Consider the following 23,246-nt stretch of genomic DNA (forward strand, 5'->3'; position numbering starts at 1 on the left):
TTTTTGCAGAATCTTTTACACCAAGATGGAAGTTTTCCAGACACTGTATTGATGTTATTATATATGACAATATTTATGTGTGATTCAGCCAGCTGCGGTGTTTTTAGAAGGAAGAACGTGTGTTGTGTCACATTAGCTAGTTACGAAATGATGCACCAGGAAAAATGTCACTCTGTGACAATGTTTTATGGGTTACAGTCGAATTTGTAGCGTAAGTACAGATGGTGCAATTAAACTAAGTAGTGCGTTTAGTGTAAAACTAAACAGTTAAGTGTTTAAAAACGATTTAGCTGGCATCAGTATAGAAACCCTTAAATCAGCGTGTGAAGCGTTAGTTTACAGATATGGTTTTACTTTTCTACTTTTATTTGACTATTTTGATGCTCCCAGTTAAATCTACACTCTCTCTTCTCATTCACACACACACACACACACACACACACACACACACACACACACACACACACACACACACACACACACACACACATTCATCATAAGCAAGGTTTTTCCACTCCAGAGCCAGACAGCAATTGGCTCGTCGTCCTCATTTGCTCATTTTTCATGTCAGTCTTTTCCCTGCAGAACGCATCACTGCTGGGATTCTCTCACACGAACAAACAGGCCTTTCAGTCTTCGCCTCTAAACATTTTAATTTCATTGGCCTTATTTAGCCTTGGCTCTGCTCTGGATGAGATGGTGGTGTACATTTTAGTTGTGTGTGTGTGTATGTGTGTGTGTGTGTGTGTGTGTGTGTGTGTGTGTGTGTGTGTGTGTGTGTGTGTGTTTTTGGACAGTGAAGGTGTGTTGAGTGAGCGCTGACACACTTAATGTCCAATTTTCTCCAACTTCTGAGTTTTTTGCTGTGATTTTGGCTTCCTGACGTGTTTGATTTCTCTCTTAAAGCGTCCTCAGTAGTCTGGGGAGACTTTGGACATTAATAGTTGTTTGGGTTTGTTGGCAGTAACCGTGTAGGATTTGCCGTTCTCTAAAAAACATGATGATGTGCTGGTTGAGAAGGGCTCTGATTGGACGAGCTTCTGCAGCGAACTTATGACGATCTGTGATAATTATGTTTTGATGCTTGGACTTGTAACTGTTAACTTTGAAGAAAATGTGTAAGGCTAAAAACTTTATAAGGCATTTACTGTCCTGACAATAACCCAAAATAACCCTTTTTGTTTCCTCATGTGCATTAATAAACTTAACCCTAAACTGGATCCTGAAAGCAGAAATACATTAAGAATATGTCCACATTAATCTCGATAATTTTGACAATGCCGTTTATATGTGAAGACCATGTGCATCCACTCCACACTGTGTTTCTCATTCACACTGAAACGCCTAAACAGGACAGCTAAATCTCTTTTTCTTCATCCTTGTCAAGATCTTTGTGATTGTAGTCAAAATTATGATTTTTTTTTTTCTATTCAGAATTGAAATTCACAATTTTCTCCAATGACTCTTAGGGACACCATCTTTAAAAAAAAGTATACAAATGTATTGCAATCCATATTTTCTACGTTACTAAGCTGTTACGAAGCTCAAATTCAACTGCATGGAATGCTAAATTTGAGAATAATCAATCTCTTGTCTCTACACATCTGTCTTGTCTAAAAGTAGACAAGACAAATATTTTCGTTAGTGTGTAGTTGGATAAGGTAAAGATTATTACTAGATTATTACAGCTATAGCCAGGTGTAGCCTGTGCTCCAAAATTGAGGATTTTTCCCGGTTTATTCACTCTGAAACAATGCTGCTGTGTGTGTATGTATGTATGTATATGTATGTGTGTGTGTGTGTGTATATATATATATATATATATATATATATATATATATATATATGCTGTGTGTATATATGCTGTGTATATATATATATATATGCTGTGTGTATATATGCTGTATATATGGGCTTTGCAGAGATAGGGCTCATCAGTAGCTTTTTGACGAGAAGCTTGAGTTTGCAGGGAGAGGCTAGTTTAGAGAGTTAGGTGACATTTCAACTTGTTGGTTGGATTTGGGCGTTAAGTATTTTAAAAGGTGGAACAGCAGCTTTGAATACAAAATGCTCACATACTTCTTACTGGAAAGTTAATGAGAATTAAAGGTAGATTGACATTTTAGTAGCCTTGGATTAATCAGTGAGTTGTGAAGTGATTGATTAGGTTTTTTGGCCCTTTCCTGCTTAATGTCTCTACCATTGCCCACATTGTCCTCAGTTTATACTCTGGAAACCTGAGCTCCGTCTGTGCCTCCTCTGCCTCTTTTGTTGGCTTCTAACCAGCTTTTTCCAGGCTCACAGCATAATCAAGGTCACTCACTGCATATTCTGAAGATAAACATGTCAAAGATAATATTAAAAACTCGAGTTCAGCTAGATTGGTTCCCCTTTTGTCCGAACCACCTAAAAAATGCAACCAAGTTTCAAAATGAAACCCCCCTCAACTGTCAGTGTAAAGTCTATTTATTATGACAAGTCAGATTAGATTGTGTGCTTACAAATGGTATGTCTGACACTAATCAGGGTTTAAAGAGCACTAAACTATGTTAAAAAAAGGTTTTAATGTAAGTTGTTTTTCTTAAAATCAGAGATGCAATGGAACTATACAAGCTATCAAGTTATTATTATTGTGTGCCTTATTGTTGTGTGCCCTGCTGTATGGCTTTTACATCAAGGTGTCTTAGATGAGAAAAAAATGACAAGTGTTTGATAGCTAAGGGAGGCTGAAGAGGAGGAAAGGGGAGGAAAGGATAGAAGCTGGGAAAAGTGATCTGAATGCGTTGCTTTTGGATGAAAAATATTTGAACAGCGGAGAGGGACAGCTGATTTATCGACATGTTCCTGAGAAGGCTCAATAAATCCAGCACACATCACAGATTTACAGTTTTTACAAAAACAAGCAAAAGAGAGAAAATAGTGTCCAGCAGCTTTACACCTGAAAGAAGATATGGAAGCCTGATGAGGAGTAGCCGAATGGAAGAGGAAAAGGAGGTAACATGATGACATCTTTGTGGTAATATTGCATCAAACAGAATAAGGTAAAGAAATATAGCAAATGGCCTAGACAGATGTAGATGAGACGAGATGAGAAGTATCCAGATATGATTAATATCATGCTCAGTGCTGAAATGATTTGTCAATTATTCAGTTCATAGAAAATTAATACATTTTTAATCAAATTAAAAGTTTGTCATTTTTTGATGCAGAGTCTAAAACGTGTTCAGCTGGTGATAATGAAACTAACTTCAGCCTGGTGTCTGACCTACACCTGATTGAGCCGTTTGTCTCGACTTTTTCCGACTTGTATAAACTTTTCCCTGCCATTGCGATGTGATGCTCCGATTAATTACTGCAAATGACAATAATAATAATAACATACAATTATGGAGCTAAAAGAGTCTCAATAAAGATGAATGCACACACTACATTCACATATGCACACACATGATTCATAAATACACACACAGGATACACAAATGCGCACAAAATTCACAAATACACACACAAAATTTAAAAAGCACAGAAGATTCACAAATGCATACAAAATTCAGAAATGCACACAAAATTCAGAAATGCACACAAAATTCAGAAATGCACACAAAATTCATAAATGCACACAAAATTCAGAAATGCACACAAAATTCAGAAATGCAAACAACATTTACAAATGCACACAAGATTCAGAAATGTTTTTCTGATGCACACACAAATATATCTTGATTTACAAACTGCTTGCGGTCTGTGAACTTCACTGCATTTGTGTGTGAATTTTGAGACTCCCCTGACTTGGCTCGACATACAAATGCCTTTTTTTAAACAGGGAATGATCTACAACCAATCAGATATCTCCCTTGTTTTAGCCAATCACAAGAACGCACCCCACGTGGGGGATTGTTTACTTATAAGCCAATCACATGAACGCGTTCACACAGCGCTATATGAATGTGGGTGGAGTCATCCATTCTCGTAGTAATTCACGTAATGTTTTGCTCAACTTTAGGAGCTCCACGCAGTCTGACGAGAAAGCAGCAAACTCCATACCCAGTGAAAGTCACCGTTTCTCGGTTATTGGACGACCGGGGCTCGGGGCTCCGCAGAGCCTCGGAGCTGGCTGGCTGCCAGCTGCCGGCATAATTTTCATATATTTACAGTTTGAATTTCGTCATGCCACTTATAGAACATCTACCCCAAGGTCTTATAAAGCTAACTATGTTGTCCGATTTCAATTTAATGCATTTTTGTGAACATTAGGGGTTTCGTTTCAGAGGTCTAAGAGGAGGCTAGCTAGCTCTCATTGATAGAGCTCCATCCAGCCGCAGCTCTATCAATGAGAGCCCTGGAGCTCTGTCAGGGCAGCGGCGTTTGGTAGTCCATTAACCCAAAAAACCGTGACTTTGCGCGGGTATGGAGTACCGTGGGCTGCCAGCCGTGACGGAGCTCCATATACCTCCCAGCAGGTCGGGGTCTGTGAAGGAAGGCAGGCCGGGCAGCGAGGTAGCAACACAGGCAGCACCGGTCGCTGAACTCCCGACACACAGTCGGACAAAATTTGCAATTAGCCATCAATTTTCGTAAAACGGCCCATATTTGACCTCTACATAGCCTAAAATGTTGTCAGAAGTGAATTTAATGATGAATAAGATGGTGAAAATTGTTATAAATGTCCCGTTGTTGGTTGTTGCTCCGTCTGCAAGTTCCGAGTTGGCAGTGGGCGTGACTTATAAGTTCGACCAATCAAGTACACCTAGGAAAAGGGAAAAGACCTTGCTCTGAAGTAGGAGCTAAAAAAGTACGCTACTGAGGCCAGAGGTCTCTGTGTCGGAACACAACGAAAAAATCTTTCTAGGAACGTTTAGTTCTAAGAACTGCAAAAATCCCTCCGGTCGGAAAGCCCCTCATGACTCCTTCACCACATTCATATAGCGCTGTGTGAACGCATTCATGTGATTGGCTTATAAGTAAACAATCCCCCACGTGGGGTGCGTTCTTGTGATTGGCTAAAACAAGGGAGATATCTGATTGGTTGCAGAACATTCCCTGTTTAAAAAAATGCAGTGAAGTTCACAGACCGCAAGCAGTTTGTAAATCAAGATATATTTGTGTGTGCATCAGAAATACATTTCTGAATCTTGTCCTGTGCATTTCTGAATCTTGTGTGCATTTGTAAATGTTGTGTGCATTTCTGAATTTTGTGTGCATTTATGAATTTTGTGTGCATTTCTGAATTTTGTATGCATTTGTGAATCTTCTGTGCTTTTTAAATTTTGTGTGTGTATTTGTGAATTTTGTGCGCATTTGTGTATCCTGTGTGTGTATTTATGAATCCTGTGTGTGCATATGTGAATGTAGTGTGTGCATTTATCTTTATTCAGACTCTTTTAGCTCCATATACAATGGCCCTCATTTATCAACCTAATGTAGACACCAGTGCGGATATGAGCGCAGAAATCATCTTACGTCACACCAATCAGAGCATAAGAATGGTTGTACATTGATAAATGCAGCGGCTGGAAACAATCATAATTGAAATATCACGCCCCAATATATTCTCGGTTTTGAGGCCTCGCCCCTACAATATACGACATGGTGAGACTTAATCCGGCTAAGAAGCGTACATTTTCAGAGGTGGAGATTGAAACCCTGATATCTCAGGTTCATTTGCAACGTGTGTACTATTTGTCAGCCTGAAAACTGGTATTAAAGGCTGTAGTAGAATGCAGAATGGAAAGAGCTCACTGGTCAACAGTGTTGCTGTAGTAAATCGGACTCCAGCTGAAGTTTATTTAATTTATTCATCCTTGACATATGTATGCTATAGTCCTAATTGTAATATACCGGCTTATATTGCAATCTCTTAGGCCTACATGTAGGTGTACCTATATTTAAATAAACACACAGTAGCAGAGTTTGTGTCTTTTATTTTACCTGTGTTTTTTTCATGAGTCAGAGCCAAGCAACTGTGAGCTGTGAGGAAGAGTGCATGTCCTCCGCCCCCCGTGCTGGACCACCACCCCGACCCTGACTCCTGACATCAGAGGGGCTGGGAAAATGTGTCATGTCAGTCAATGGAAGAAGTAAATCGTTTACTTGTGGCCATTAATGGCACTTTAAAAGAGAAACAAAAACCTTAAGAACAAATAAAAATGTTGTGCATGTTTCCTGTATTGAATATCATTGCCAAACATAACACTATACCTTTATAAAAGCGAGTAATAATATCCTGTCTCCTTGGTATAGCCCCAATTGGGGCTGTGCTGGACACTGCTCTCTGGGCATGGGGTCATCTGGCTCCATCACTACATTTATGACTGCATGATGTTGCATACACAAGTTTAAACTTGACGTGAGATTTGATCGTAGCCTCTGCTCACGTCCATATTGATAAATGCCTAGCTTTGCGTGGAAATGAGCGTACGTCGGTTTTATGCTTATGTCGTACGTTCGTTTCGTAAATGAGGGCCAATGTGATCTATTAGTCATTTCCCTGCTGAGCTGAATTACGAAGATCCTAGTCTATATCCTCGACGTTCCACTTCCGGGATTGCTCCGTTGCCAACGGAAATGCCGCCATATTTCACTCATTTAGGCTGGATATCCGTTGCCTTGGGCTACCTTTGTGTTGGCATATTTCAACTCCGGTCGATTTGAGAACTATGATTAAGATTTTCTCAGATCTCTGCAGGGTAAATTTTGAACGTACACATGTTCCACCAAAACAATTTCCTTCCCGAGGCTATTTTGCAGTGGCACCGTGGCTCTGTCGGGCGCTTAGTGCCACCCATGATGATTGTGATTGGTTTAAAGAAATGCCAATAAATCGGAGCATGTTTTTCTCCCATCCTGGAATGCTGTGTGGACTAGCCAGACCCTCCTCTGCAGCACTGTGGAGGAAGGTCTGGCAAAGCGAGACCACGAAGATCCCAATGCATCGATGAATTAGCAATAGACTGTATATAAAGATGCACGACGCATCAACACTTCCTCTAGCTGTACAAAAGTAATCTATCTAAGCTGTAGTGATTGAGTGGTGGAGCCGCCAATACTGTGTTCCTGCAGGACCGCATTTCCAGGACCCTAGTTTTTCAAGGGTTAAAAGGTTCATTCCACCAAGATACTACTTTCTCTCTTGCAATTCAACTTGGTTGCTAAGAGTTGCATGTTGGGCAATTTGTGAAATTAGCATACTAACAGGTAAAATAAAGAGGGAGAGGGAGAGAGAGGGAGAGAGGGAGAGAGAGAGAGAGCGATATCCTGATCCTTCAATATTGAAACCCACATTATGAAGTAGTTCTAATGGTCTGCAGAATTCCTCCACTTCACTGAAATAGTAAGTGGACAACATAATCACTGCAAAAAAGATGCATTCATTACTACTTCTCAATTAAGGTATAACTAATATTAGGAAACAGTTGATAAAGATTTCATGTTAAATATCTGTGATGACAAAGTGTCCCAGGTACAATGGGACACTAAACCAATGAACATTGAACATTTCACTTAAGTTACACTGAAGACAGTGAAGAAGAACCCTAAGGACAGGCTTTTATCATCTTATGAAGTAATGTGCTGGCTATAATTATTATAGTCATAAAGTTAACAAGTAATATAATGCACCTAGTTGGGCTCACCAAAGATTGCTAACACTTTAAGGTTTCATTTAACAAATACTTTAGGCTAACAGTTAGCAAGCTATCATAAGCTAACAATGATTGTAACGACTATTAACGTTAACGTTAGTTAACTCACTCACACTTCGGCTAGACAGCGAACGTTACTTTACTGTCCAATTCAAGACACCAACTGCTTTCACAGTTAGCATTAAACAAATAAAATCAACGTTATTCACAATCAGTAATGTTACTCACCTATGGCTTGACATGCTCTTCCATTTTTGCTGGAAATGCGGTCCTGTTGCGTTATTATGAATCCCACTCACTTTCTTGGTAAGACCCGCCCTCTAGTTAGGGTAATAGAATTGTGATCCTGAAAATGTGGTCCTGAAAGTGCAGCCTCTGGTGCTGCAGTATCAAAGTCCCGTCTGTACATCCGCCCGACCAACCACAAGTCAATCACAGCTGTGTCATGAAGTGTCACCCATTTTTGGTTTTAGTGTCAAATAACTAATTAAAATCTCAGAAAAATTAACACTTGAACAACTTTCAGTGTTATAAGAACTACCTAACATGAAAAATGTATTTCATGTGTACTTGAGTTTTTTAGTTTAGCCCATCATGTGCTAACATGAGGGGGACAGGGTTTATGACCTATACTGCAGCCAGCCACCAGGAGGCGATCCAGATGTTTTGGCTTTACTTTTGGGGAGCTATCAAGCCGTCCATCTTTATATACAGTCAATGGAGTTGACACCACTGCTTGTTTTCCTTGAAGCGTAATATGCCTAATATATTTTAGAAAAAAATTAGCAAAGGCACTCTTTATTCGGTTGAGGCAAGGAGCCATGTATGTTTTGGGAAACCCTGTATAACTTGGTCATGTGACAAGTTTAGACTATAAATTGAGAAGAACTTACTGCAAAGCTACTCTGTGGATTGGTGGGTTACTGGTTGTTGCAATTAGGTTACACAAACTGTATCATACCAATTCAGCCAAAAGAAGGCTGCTGGTTTTCTCTAAGCCTTAAGAAAGGGACCGAGCTTGTTAAATTATGACTGTTAGGACATAATTAATATGTAGTGCAACCGCATATCGTTGATCAGTTAATTTTTCTAACTATACTATACTACCTAAAGGGTAGTAAGTTGGTAGAGAGTAGTCATAGATGGAGGACAAAGTGGAAGACTGGAGAGGAGATGACAAGAATAAAGTAGAAGATACAGAGGAGTGAAAACAGAGGTTGAAAAGCGGTAAAAGCCCTGAAGTTAGGACCATTTTCTATGTGTGTGTGTGTGGCTGTGAGACGTGGCAGATTGAGACCTGGCCCACCAGCAGATCTGTTCCATATGTTTCCTGGAGAAAGAGAGTAAGGCAGCTTCCCTCCACCCTACCCACAGCACAAAGAGTCTTCATTTAAAAAGACAAAACAGTTGAGAAGCCAACCATCCGCAGCACTACGTTGTTGTACTGTACTGCAGCTCAGCCTTGTTTTCTGTGGACTGTAGATATCAGTTAAATCAGGTAAAGATGTATCTGAGAAAAGGCAGCAGGCAGGTGTTGGGTTTCTGGGAATCAGCAGAGAGCTGGCTGCTGTTTGACAGGAGCCTCCCAGCGAGACTGAGAGGGCAAAGAACACACACACACACACACACACACACACACACACACACACACACACACACACACACACCCTGTCACGTTTTCACATAGGCGTTTTCACATTAGTCTTGTATGTGTGTGTGTGTTTCTGTCTGCTTAAATTAATTGCTTTTGTCAGCGAGGCAACAATGAAGAACTTTTTGTGTCTAGCATCAATAACCAGCACCTTCCAAAATATACACTACCGGTCAAAGGTTTGGGGTCACTTAGAAATTTTCATTCCACTCCATTATAGACAGAATACCAGCTGAGATCAGTTGCATTGTTTTTTTAACCAGGGCAGTAGTTTTCAGATTACATGTGTAATAATGTGCAATAATGTGCTTACATAATTGCAAAACTGCTGCCCTGATTAAAAAAACAATGCAACTTATTTCAGCTGGTATTCTGTCTGTAATGGAGTGGAAAGGAAATTTCTAAGTGGCCCCAAACTTTTGACCAGTAGTGTATACTATATTTTAAAAGACCTAATGTAATAGGTGCCTGTATTTACTGGGAGAAACTTTCTTTTTTTAACTGGCAGCCCATTGTTTAATACAATATGGATTCCTGACAATGTATGTCACACAAACAACCTGTTTCAACAGGACCATCACTAATTAAAGATGTAGGGATACATCATGCAGCCCGTAGTGTTGAACCCACAGAGACTTATCAACAATTCTGTTGTTCCAGTTAGCAGAGTGTTTTGAGTATCTCTCCACTTATTGTTTTGGTATTACGACCGACAACATTACTGTTTTGGTTCACTCAGCGCAATTACGATAATACATTGTTGTGTTGACAGCTTGTTGTGTTGCCCCCAAGTGGCCCCAAAAAGGTCAAATGCAGGTTTAAAGGATTAGTGTAGGCTACTCAAATATCATCCGAGATTGTCTTCTGCTGCCCCACAACTAGGGCTGGGCATCGTTTTGATTTCAACAATTCTGATTCCGATTCTTCCTTTTGATTCTGTTCTTATCGATTCTGATTCTTTGAGGGGTGGAGTTGAAACGGGTCACATGCTTATGTCACAGATAAGAGGGAGATTTTATTTTTGATTCAATGGTGATTTACAGTTTTACCGGCTTTTTCAATGTAAAATGAAGCCACAAGTAAGAGCGCCGCTTACTGTGCTCCATTGCTGCAACACAACAAGCGTCTAGAGGTACGGCAGCCGCCATGGAAACCAAAACTTGCCCTTGTTAAATTTGGAACCGATGATCGGATTCCAAGTGATTCCAAACGATACCAATAAAGAAACGATTCCATTGGCATCATAACTTTTGAAACGATCCCAAGTTGGAACCGGTTCTCGATGCCCAATCCCACCCCCAACCCTCTTAAAGATGAGCGAGTATAGCTTATCGATGGATGGATAAAAATAATATTGTCCATTTATAAATATGCTGCTTTGGCCCCGCCTGTCATTATTCAACAAATGGCCACACAACAATAAAGATTATACATAATCCTTAAAATCCATAAAACTAAACCAATTCTTGTATAAGTAAAATTGCAGCAGTCTTCAAATACTCATTATCAAGTAAAAAAATAAAATGTTCAGCTTGATCAAATAACTAGAATGAAGTTTTGCTGGTTTTTATTGATGAATCTGAACCGATCTCCAGTAAGTGGTCTGGGTGAGGCCTGTGTGCTCATCTCTTTAATTAAAGGAAGTTTTAAAAGATTAACTGAGCTGGTTAGATGAGGAGCTGCAGGTGACAGGTGCTTTCTGCAGTTTGGTTAAATTCAATTTCAAACACATCATTGAGATAGGCAACACATTTTACTGTGTCCTTCCAGTTGAATGGAAAACCTTGTCATACCATGCTAGTGTACATCATGGTTTCTTGTAGGGTCAAATGTTTTACAATGATTAATCAATTGTCAGTTATAATACCCCAGCTTTAAACCTAGCCTTGAGCCAGATGCAAAGTAAGAAAATACTTAAGTCTAAATCGGCCTGGCTACTTGAGAGTTCCTTAGTTTAGAAGTAGTGGTAGAGTTGACAGACTTGGCAACCATAGCAAAGCAAACTATAACAAAAAACTATAAATGAAATATAGCAAAATTTAGTAAAAATTGTCCTCTTTTGTCCTGTTAACTGCAAAATAGAGGGACAGTCTTCCAGAAAGCCAGTTTCTCAACACTATAGACTTGAAATCTGAACCAATCATTCTGTGTCTTCATTACTCTAAATCAATCTCCAGACCTCCACTAATACCAAGATAACTAACTTTATCTCTTTAGTGTGCAGTGACATCTGCTGGTGGATAAAACAAACTGCTCAACTGGCCTTTACCAGACTTCTTCAAGGAAAACCACCACTGGTCCCAGTAACAATATACATGTAAAGCTTGAGTGTGAGTGGAGAACTCACTTTTCATCTGGGTCTAAACTGATCACTCATGATTTTTGCAGAGGAAAAACACTGGACCTGTATCATTTTATAATACACTAAACAAGGTAGTCCTCAGGACAAATGGACAGGTGTACCCCCTACAGCAGGCTCAAAGTGATTAACAAGAAGAAACATACTTAGAATTTAGGCTGAAACGTAAGCTGATTAATTTATTTGATCAAAAGCAGTTGATTGCCAATCATTTTTGAATTTGTTTGTTGGTTCCAGCTTATACAATGCGAGGATTTGCTGGTTTTGTATATCATTATAAACTGACTGTCTGTGGGTTTTGGAATATATTTGGACAGTTCAAGGCATTTGGCGTGTTGTTTTTGGCATAACCTTGGACTTAAGAACTTCTAGTGGACATTTTACAGACTAAACGACTATTGATAACGTTATATATAACCATTAATCCATAAAAATGTTAGTTGCAAATATAAAAAAATTTTTTTAAATCAATTCATGCCATTTTTAGAAACTATGTTGAGTTAATAATTTCTAAATTCTGCTAATATCTTTACAACCAGTACCTTGCCCATCGATTTCACTCTTTTATTTTTATTTTATTTAAGCTTTGTTTGATATGTTAAGTAAATGTATACAGTATAGCCAAAATCACAAGTTCGTACTGGAGGACAAAAGGATGTGGCAATAAAAGCTTGAATAACAAAATCAAATGTTAACTTTCTAACTCAAACCCACTTTCATTTTGACAAAAAGGTAACAACATACATTGAGAGGGGTTCCAGGTTTATTTAAAGACCTACTAAATAAATATAGCACCATTTCATAGGAGAGAGCACTGGAGGAAACGGGAACATGTTTGTAAGGAAGATACTCTCAGACATTCCAGGTTGGGAAATACATTACCTGCTTATAATTTCAATAAGTGTAGTTCCCTTTGTTAGCTATAGTTCATTAAAACAAAGTGATGTTTTGGGTTTACATAAAAAACAATATATACTCCAGTCTGACATCTAGCTTGCAGTTTCTAAATAAAGACAATACAGACATGCAGTGGGATAATAATAATAAAAATCCACATAAAGACAGACAAGGGGCATCAAAGTGAGTCATTCATTGACTGTACAGACTTCTGCTGGAAGGAAAATATGTTTGAGTGAAAGTGGTTTTTAGGTTGCTGTTGTGTTACAGCTCTGGCCTATAGTGACTATTCTATAATGATTACCATGTCTCAACTTAAAAAAAAGCATTCATATAATACGTAAGGAAATTGAAAACGAGGGTAAAGTATTTTGTTTGTTGTTTTCGAAGGAATATCTCATTAAAAGATGTCTTCTTTTTAAACTAGAAAGAAAATAACTAAAAATGATCTCTTTTGTTAAAAAAAGAAAAAAAGGCATCAGCACGTAATACTACTCAAGTCAGGTCATTGGGTGGTTTTGCTCAAAAAGTGACCAGATGGTGGCGCTTTATTCCTGGGAAAGTTTACACAGCGAAAGCTGAGGGACAAAAGCTAAGGATCACCTCACAGAATGTCCCTCACAAAGGTAGGTAGGTAGGTTCATGTTATTGCTGTATGTCCTCCCCCTGTACGTCTTCCCCCTGTATAGTATGTTTAGCTACTAAAAACATTGTCTTAGTCTTGTATCTTATGATTTAATATTAATTTCAAACACCAACATCCAGACTAGAATTTTGTTTCTAGTTTAATTTTTTCCCCAGGCTGAGAACTTTTATGTGTAGGCCTAAATTATACTAGCATTCAACATGTACTAAACCTGCTAGTATACACCAATACAATGAACATTTCATTATATATATATACATTTCTTGAACAGCTAACACTTTAGGAATCCAGTTTTATCTTGTTTTATTAATCAGAACTATTTGCAACTCCTTCCTTATACTGTACCAGGATATTGGCAGTTCTCCATTTCTGAGCTGTCTTGAGCTGTTTTCACTCCCTATTTTCTGAAGTTTCCTAGCTGAATGCCCCTCCGTCCGGTCACACAGCGAAAGGTGGCTGGCTGGATGTTCCAGTATTTAACAGGATTGGCAAACAGACTGATGCCTGTGTACATGTTCTTCTTGACATCGGGCCTGATGGGACAGAAATCGTTGACTCCCACACTGCTGATTTTGTTGCCATGGAGGTAAATCACCTAAACAGATGGAGAGGATTTGTTTTTTAATCAGTTACATTTCTGCTTTGTCAGTAAAGGGAGTTATGTTCTAATGCTGCTTAACTGCTACCTTGGAAACTTAAGATCACAACCTTTAGAGCAGAGCAAAGAAAGTCTGAGTCGGAAAGTTTGGCGTCATTTTATAGCTCCAGTTTTCTGAGTTGAAGGAAACTGGTGTATTTCAGATGGCTAACAAGTGACAACTTTACTGTTTCCCTTCATTCCTCTTGGGACAACAGTATAATATACGAAGACTTTAAATGTGGCTTTCTTTAACATCAAACATCTGGAATGAGCTTGGAGTAAAACAGCTGCTCCTTTGCAGTGAGAGGAAGATTGAGATTTTGGACATGTACATGGGAACCTTGGGATACTCTAGGATGAGCTGGAGGACATGGCTACAGAGAAGGAGGTCTGGACTCCATTCCTTCTGCCACTGCAACTTTTAAAACTTGAATTTAATCTCTTACTTCCAGTATAGAGATTGGTCCAGAGCATGTTTAGCCTAGCTTAATAGGAATGTGAAAAGGAGACATTGCTGTTTTAGCAGAAGTTAGCGGTGGTGGAATTTTCTGACCAAAAACCGCGGTGTACTGTGACTGCTTGCAGCATTTCAAAAGTCCTGCCCTTATTGTGGGGTGGCCAGCTTTGAGCCCTGTCCTAACTCGACTGTCAATTAAACCCAGCTGATATTGTCAGTTTGAGACATACACTTTATTCTACTGATAATGATCAAAGTGTCTGTATATCCCACCTGGAGGTAGCGCAGGGAGCTGAGATTCGGTGGAACCTTTTTCAGACGGTTGTTGTCCAGGTGGATCTCACGGATGCTCGGGATGTTGGCTAAGCTGCCATTTTCTACAAACTTAACCTGGTTAAAACCAAGTCCTAGCCTACAAAAATGGCGACAGATAGTTGACAGGTGTAGTATTATCACTTGTGAGTAAAAATGAAAAACATAATAGATTTAAACATCAAATTAACAAACATACCTATATTTAAACTTTCCATTCTAACTTACACATAAACAGAGCCACTACGGGGTGACAGATAAAAAGTGAACTTTTGAATTAGACTTTTAATCTATATGGTAGCTTAAAGGACTCAACTTGTGTTAACAGACATACAAAACCGTGAAATTAGAATTTCAAACAGTCTGCCCAAAATTTTGGCTTATTAAAAAAAAGTCAATTTCTAGGACAAAATGTGGCTCGTTTCACCTCTTTAGGTTTTTATATCTGATGAAGTCTTCTATTTCCACCTTAGAGATCTTGTTGTAGTCCAGGCTCAGCTCTGTGATGGAGGATGGGAGGTCTGGGAGATACACACCAAACATAACAAGTGTAAAGGGTAGACTACATTGCTTTTAATAGTGGCAAGGCAGCCTTGCCTTTTAATAGTGATTTGAAAACAAACATTAAATCAAAGTGTCATATTAAAAGATATTAGTGGTTTGTATGCCTCATGTAGTTGTACTTGAGGTCCAGTGTAGTAATACTATAAGTGGGTGACTGGAGGAGAAAGAAGAGTGTACCATTCATTTGTTTAAATCAGCGTACTGTAACATGAGGTGAGTGATATTCTACCTTTTGGTACAGCAGTTAGTTTGGCCTCTGCTATACCAATGTACAGGGTCGACAAGCCGTTAAAAGCTCCCAGGGAAATCCCACTGTTGGCCAGCGGGTTGGCGCCCAGCTCTGTTTGGACAAGCACAAAGCATCTGATTTAATTATAAATGATCAATTAGTTTGAGGACTTGCTGTCCTGGATAAGTCTGCAGTTTATGTTTAGTTTTTGAATAGTACAGTGTAGCAGTTTTGTTCATTACCTTTGGTTAAAGCACCCATATTATGCTCATTTTCAGGTTCATAATTGTATTTTAAGGTTGTACTAGAATAGGTTTACATGGTTTAATTTTCAAAAAACACCATATTTTTGTTGTACTACACAGCTCTCTCTCACTGCTGCATATCCTCTTTTCACCTGATCTCTGTTTTAGCTACATAGTAAGACCTCTTTTCTTCTTCTTTGTCTGTACTATCTTTGATTGCACTCGCACATGTGCAGTAGCTCAGATGTAGATCACGTCAGCTAGCTAGCTCCATAGACAGTAAAAGAAAGGCTGTTTCTACAACTTCGGTCAGTTACAAGGCAGGATTAGCTGGGAGACTTCTAAATGAGGGCGCACATGTAAGTAGTTATTTTGTAGATTATGGTGAACTTGTGTGTGTTGTAGCAGTGCTTTGCTATTGAGAACGAGCTAGCATGCTAGCGTTAGCATTAGCATGCTAACGCTAATGCTACGAGCTAATGGTTGCGGTTAGCCAGCTCGTTTCGGCTTGTGACGTCACAAGCCGTGCCGATTTTGAACAGCTCACCCAGAGACTGAAGGCAGGACACATTCAGAAACCGTATCTCACTCTAAACACCATGGATGGATTTTTTTCAAAGTTTGTATGTGTGTGGAAGCACCAGAGACACAAAAGAACACCCCAAATCCCAGAAAGTGTTTTTTTTTTCATAATATGGGCACTTTAAAGCATTGTTTAATAGATGAAATTAACTGCTGCAGTGTTTGGGTTGAATTAAAACCTGCAGACTTCTCCTTGGCAAAGGACTGGACACCCTTGGCCATTGATTATGCTGATTAGATACGGGAGGCTGAAACCAGGTCTTACCCAGCACATTTAGTTTCATCAGGCCTTTAAACGCATCCGTCTGGATTTTGTTGATCTTGTTTTCATGGAAGCGTAGCTCAATGACGTTGGGAGGCAGGTTTGCTGGGATCTCAGTCAGCAGGTTGTAGGAGAGGTACAACAGTCTGAGATGGTCCATGTTTCTGAAAGCCTTGGGGTGAATCTTGGAGATCTTGTTGTTGATCAGAAACAGACCCTGATGGAGAAGAAAGGAATCGGAATAAGATTTTATAAATTCAAACAGAGTTTTGCTGCATTTCTTATGCCAGGTGTATGAATGAAAGCTTTAGTTCATTTTTTTCATGTATTTGTTTTTGTCAAACCACTGCTTCCAAGGTCAAGAATGAACTTTCACGCTAAACATTCAACCTGTGCATGGCAAGATAGAGAATATGAAAGGCTTATTTGACATTTTCAACTGCATCTTTTTTCAGGTCAGCTGTATGGAGCTAAATCAGGGCCAAATGTTTTGTTAATTTGAAAAAAATATATATAGTTGAAAAACTAAATCTTGAAATTGAAAATTTAAGTTTTGGTCTAAAACTTGAAAAATAAAACCATGTATTCAAACTAAAAATAAGTGTACCATTTTTTTCTTTCAGTTTGAATAAAATTTAGATTAAATTCTGGAATTATTTTGAATAAATTATTAATTTTAATTTTTCACTTTTATATTTGTTTTCAGTTCCACATTTCATGTTTTCAGATTCAAAACTTGTTTTTTTTACGGCTTCAAATCTTTTTTTACAGTTTCAGATCAGTTTTTTTCAGTTTCAGAATTTTGGCCCCAATTTTGCGTAGGGGGCGTGGCTTCAACTCAGAGGGGCGTGGAATTATGAGTGACAGCCTAACAAAGAAGGCAGAAGACTCTCCTCAGTCATGTTGCCTTCAGGAAATTGTGTTACTGCGAGAACTATGACTGAATGCTTTCTATCCACATATACATGTGATTTTTACTAAACAAACTGATGCTAGTGACAAAGTTCCATTTAAAATACTGTTTTGGACAATACGTGGTACCAATTACACTATAAGAGCAATAAACTTCCACGTATGACTTTGAATGAATGCACCACAGTATTTACTTGGCAGTCAGCATGGCGTCCACTCCGCCAAGGCAACCCTGGCGCCAGCGCACAGGTAAGACATGTGAAAGATATTAGCATTTTTGAATGTGGGACATTATCCCCGCAGTGGCATTTTTTTTGTCATTAACACATAAAGAGAAAATAGGTGGACAGCTGGACAAAGCTGGAAATGAAGCATCGCTAGCACTAAAGTTAGCATTAACTAATGTTAGCTTCACACTAGCTGGTGTTTTTACACTAATTTCAGTGTCCAGCTCAAGTTTTTTGACTTTAACGTGTAGTGTCTTTGTTAACCTCTGTTTGTCAGAATGACCATAACTCGACAGTGGCTGCGATGCTTCATTTCCAGCTTTGTCCAGCTGTCCACCTATTTTCCCTTTATGTGTTAATGACAAAAAATGCCACTGCGGGGATAATGTCCCAAAGTATCTATTCAAAAATGCTAATATCTTTCATATGTCTTACCTGTGTGCTGGCGCCAGGGTTGCCTTGGCGGAGCGGACGCCATGCTGACTGCCGAGTGAATACTGTGGTGCATTCATTCAAAGTCGTACGTGGAAGTGGGAGAAGTCATTGTTCCTGCTGAACTGCACAATCTGGCACAGTTTATTGCTCTTATAGTGTAATTGGTACAAAGTGTTGTCCAAAACAGTATTTTAAATGGAACTTTGTCACTAGCATCAATTTGTTTAGTAAAAATCACATGTATATGGTGGATAGAAAGCATTCAGTCATAGCTCTCGCAGTAACACAATTTCCTGAAGGCAACATGACTGAGGAGAGTCTTCTGCCTTCTTCGTTAGGCTGTCACTCATAATTCCACGCCCCTACGCAAAATCGGGGCCAAAATTCTGAAACTGAAAAAAACTGAAAAAAACTGAAAAACAGATCTGAAACTGTAAAAAAAGATTTGAAGCCGTAAAAAAAACAAGTTTAGAATCTGAAAACATGAAATGTGGAACTGAAAACAAATATAAAAGTGAAAAATGAAAATTAATAATTTATTCAAAATAATTCCAGAATTTAATCTACATTTTATTCAAACTGAAAGAAAAATTGGTACACTTATATTTAGTTTGAATACATGGTTTTATTTTTCAAGTTTTAGACCAAAACTTAAATTTTCAATTTCAAGATTTAGTTTTTCAACTATATATATTTTTTTCAAATTAACAAAACATTTGGCCCTGATTTAGCTCCATACAGCTGCACCATTCAACACTTGATTACAAGTCACTCTATTGGCACAAAGCTGCAGATTATTCTCACTGTTTGCTTTGATACAGCACAGTATAATCCAGAGTGTTTAGCCTTTATGTGGTTTATTCTCATCAACTAAAGACAGGCCCTCTGTTAAACGTGGGGTATAATCGCCGCAGCCTAGCTGTCGAGTGCCAGTGTGACCTCACGGGAGCGCCATAACTGTTTATACTCGCGCGTGGCGACACTAGTTGCAGTCTTCTCCTGAACAGAGGTGGCGCTAATGAGGAAAGGCTACCGACTTTGCTCTTTCTACGGACTAGAAGAAGAAGAAAAAGGTAAACAACCACAGAACTGGCAGCAGCATTGACATCAGTGCTTCGATTTGATTCGATGACCTACTTCGTCGGATCAAGCCTTTCATTCGCCATAAAAGAACTCATCTTAGCCCAGTAAGTTTACAAGAGAGACTTGCAGTCACTCTGAGAGTCCTGGCATCCGGTTGCTCTCAAGCTCGTTCACGCTTCCTGTTTTCGCTTTTTCGCGCGCCGCCGAAAACAATAGTGGTGCACGGCCTCTGGTCGCGCACTCAAAATCCTGGCGCGGCAGCGAGATCTACGTCATTTTGACGTCATATTGGCGCGCGCAAGCTCGGCTACGGCTACTGTAAAACTGCCTTTAGCGCCCTTACTCCTTCACTGGGAGTTTCATACAGAGGGACCATAATCTCATAAGGCTGCAGGCTACATTTTGACTGAATAGTGGGCTGTTTCTTCTTATCTAGTAGCTTTAAAAGCTACAAGATGGTATTGTCATTCACATGTATACTGAGTCATAATGTGACTCATTTACATTTCTGAACCAACTCTAGGCATTTTGTAGATGGAAGTAGTAGGAAGTAAATCTAACTTGCCTTAAGCTGTAGGAACCATGTGAGCACTGCCAAAGAGTGGGTGATTCAATACTTTCTTTGCTTCTAAATGCATCCTGTGTAGACACTGACAGAGAACTGAAACTGCTGCTGCTGCTTTCGCTATGCAGGCCGTGTAAAACGGTGTTGGTCTTGTTGACAAAACCAAAATGCATTTCACATGTATCCATCTTGTTTAAGCTTGAAGAAGCCAGTCTCTCAGCTCCCATCTTCACTTAGCCAATTCTTGTTACGTCTTATGTGGTCAAGATTTCCTTGATGGCTTTGAGTTGGTCACTGAACTGTTTTGAGATGTGTACAACATTTGTTTGTCAAAGGGGGGTAGTTTCATTAGGTAGGAGAAAGATTGGCAATTATGATATAGACTAGAACTAGATCATAAGTACCTGTACAGGTGCGTGCAGGAGATGTGACTAGAACAGAATCGAATGGATAGATTCATTCTTTACTTCTTTAAATTCAGACATGCCTGATGTTTATACGTTTAATGTTAACAGGAAGGGGTTGTGGTGTTCATTACTGTGTGCAGGGTAAACCAGTTCTCTTACATAAAGCTTGTGGAGGCCTTTAAAGTCGTTCTCCTTGATCTCAGTAATATCATTGTTTTGGAGGTCTAGTATCACAGTGTCTTCAGGAATCTTCTCAGGAACAGCGATCTGACCTGTTGGCAGAAACACAAATGCCTAAATAAAGACCACAGTTGGACCAAAAGTGATGAAAATGGATCATGAAACACCCGTGTGTGCATATATAATGCTGAGAGGTATAGGTAAAAAAGTAATTATGCTATTTCTCTTTTTTTTTCTTTTTTTTTTTGGGGGGGGGGTATTTTTTGGGGCATTTTAGGCCTTTATTAGACAGGACAGCTTGAGACGTGAAATGGGAGAGAGAGTGGGAATGACATGCAGCAAAGGGCCGCAGGTCTGAAACGAACACGCGGCTGCTGCGGTAAGGACTGAGCCTTCGTACATAGGGCACACACTCAGTCTTATGGATTTGTAGACGAAAAGAAAAATATACATCACCAAACTTATGATATCTTAAATGGTGAACTTCAAATTATAATTAGATAAAAGAACAAGCCTTTAAATCAATTTCCATGAATGTAGCTTAGGTTTACAGTAACATGGATCCAGATGTGTTTTAAACTGTGTGTGTTCTTACCCATGTCTGAGCACTGCACCACTCTGGGTGAGCAACGGCAACCAGACGGACAGTTCTCATCGTCATCATAATCGTCGTCGTCACCATTGTCGTCATCATCATTGTCGTCGTCTTCATCACCCGAATCAGCCATCATGATGTCATAGTTTTTCATGAAATCCATGGTATTGATCGGCTGGTAGGGCTTGGTGTTGCCTAGCGCCAGCAGGCAAAGCAGGAGGAAGACCCTCATGGTTATTTCGAAGACTGGTCCGTGAAACGGCAACCAGGGAGATCTGTGGGAAAAGACAGAGGTTAGGTCAACTCTAAAACAAATAGACAGGACTAAACTGTGATGGCATGGCGCTGAGGAAATAACCCAACCAAGCAGCTGGTTTTTCCTACTGTTTTATTCTAACATCAACAGAACATAGATGCAGAACCCACATGAATGACCCACTGTAATTGTATCTACAAGTGAAGATTTTGTGATAGTTCCAATTTTACTAGCTCTCGCATTCAATGGCACTTTTTCGTAAGTGACCTGTGTGTAATCTCTGTCTTTCTTAGGATGTTATTAAAATGCATTCAGGAAACAACTATCTCTACACAATGTTTGAAAAGAGAACAAGGAGTTTAACAGCATCTATTTTTTTATCCATTTTAACCAGTTCAGTGATGAGCATATCATTTACAGAGGTCTTTGCAGGTACAACATTTTTGCAGCAATAGGACCAAACCTGACCTGATTAGACTGTATATAATTTGGACCCAGCCATCAAGGCAGGACTCTTTGATGGGGTTACAAAATAAACCATAAGGAATCACAAGGGAATTAATAAAATTGTACAGAAGACAAAACATAGTTGTGCTATACTGGATAGGGTTACTACTACTACTACAAGCCTCTGAAAATGTATTTAAAATACATCACTATGTACAGTACATGCTCCTTCATATAAGGTAAATCCAGCAATGCTGTTCAGCTCCCAGCTGTTCATCAAGTAATGCATCTCAGCATCAGCTTTTCAACAGCCTACAATCCCCCCGCACTTTCTCTAGTTTCAGCATTCTCTAGTTATATATACATATGAAATTCTTTATTTAACCATGTAAACATACAAAGTACAGTGGTGTACAAGATTTCCACAGCCATTCATAAAACGTAAAGCACAGTTGTACACAGGATCCGACTTATTTAGGCACTGGTCAGGTATCACAGTAATCCAGAAAGTTGCCTTGCCTGGAGGAAGAAACAGGATTTTCCATGTGTGATTTGAATGACAAGTTCTGATCAATAATGATATCTAAATATTTGTGTTAAGTGATCATTTCAATTTCAACCCCTTGAGCAGTTGAGATCTTAGAAAGAATAGATGTTAACTTTTTGTCATTTGAAAATAGCATGAATTTGTATTTGTCTGCATTTAACACTAACTTAAATTGATTTCAAACGGGATTGAACAACATCAAAGGCAGACTACGATGAGCAATAGATAATAATCTGCATAAAAATGGATGCAATATTTGATAAATTATCACAAAGATAATTTACATATGGAGAACAGCAATGGTCCTGGTATGGAACCCTGGGGCACGTTTTTTTGAGACAGTACTTTAATGTTGTAGTAGCGGTAAGTTAAGGTGGAGCTGATTTCAACTACTTCATATACCTTTGAGTAGTTCAATCTATTGTAATGCATTATATGTTATTGCATTATATCTTATAAACTGATCACTGATCAAAATCATAATCTGAAAAGTAATCAGGAACTACAGCTGCCAAATAAATGTAGTGAAGTAAAAAGAACAATATTTGGTTACACTTTACTTAAAGGTATCTACATAAGAGTGACATGACACTGTCATGAACGTGTCATAAACATTATAAACAAGTCATAAACGTTTATAACAACGCCTCTTTTAGTAAGTGTCATTCGGTTTTTGTCATGTTAAGTTAGGGTTAGAGTTAGGGTTAGGGTTCATGTGTTACGACTGTCATGACCGTGTCATGTGTTCATGACAGTGTCATGTCACTCTTATGTAGATACCTTCAAGTAAAATGTTACCCAATATTTTCCTCTTGTGGAATAGGAAGTACAGATTGTATTTAAGTACAGTACTTGAATAAATGTATTTAGTTACATTCCACGACTGGTGGTTACCATGGTAACACGATACAAGCATATATCTGCTAAGTAGTTAAATGGCTTTAGTGGACTTGGCAGCAACACTTGGTGTTGGAGCCAAACTTTATAAACTTATAGTAACCATTCACCTTCAGTGCTAATGTCACTTCAGTTCCTCAAACTGTTTGTTGTGCTCCAGTTGAGTTTCAGTTTCACAGTTTTTTATTAGCCTGATTTAGAAATGTATTGC

General features: G+C 39.0%; 2 protein-coding genes across 4 annotated transcripts in view; one reads left to right on the top strand and one right to left on the bottom strand.

Annotated features, from left to right (window-relative positions):
- The window catches only part of LOC116047811 (centromere protein P), a 106,936-nt gene that overhangs the window by 41,429 nt on the left and 42,261 nt on the right, over window positions 1-23,246 (top strand). The gene's annotated exons all lie outside the window — the stretch shown is intronic.
- aspn (asporin (LRR class 1)) overlaps window positions 12,398-23,246 on the bottom strand; it is a 12,652-nt gene continuing 1,803 nt past the window's right edge. The window contains exons 2-9 of one of the 2 annotated variants that reach the window (XR_004895419.1): window positions 20,889-21,163; window positions 20,273-20,385; window positions 16,488-16,701; window positions 15,396-15,506; window positions 15,030-15,123; window positions 14,564-14,702; window positions 13,452-13,788; window positions 12,398-13,404 (exon numbers count right to left, since the gene is read on the bottom strand). Coding sequence is in view for 1 of the 2 variants with exons in the window: in XM_031296808.2 (XP_031152668.1) it covers window positions 13,591-13,788; window positions 14,564-14,702; window positions 15,030-15,123; window positions 15,396-15,506; window positions 16,488-16,701; window positions 20,273-20,385; window positions 20,889-21,120 (1,101 nt within the window). In the remaining variant the exon portion in view is untranslated. Of the gene's footprint in view, window positions 13,789-14,563; window positions 14,703-15,029; window positions 15,124-15,395; window positions 15,507-16,487; window positions 16,702-20,272; window positions 20,386-20,888; window positions 21,164-23,246 lie in introns of both variants that reach the window. The other variant, XM_031296808.2, reaches the window with a different exon arrangement.

Source organism: Sander lucioperca, chromosome 16 (assembly GCF_008315115.2).
Source record: "Sander lucioperca isolate FBNREF2018 chromosome 16, SLUC_FBN_1.2, whole genome shotgun sequence".
NCBI classification, from domain to species: domain Eukaryota; kingdom Metazoa; phylum Chordata; class Actinopteri; order Perciformes; family Percidae; genus Sander; species Sander lucioperca.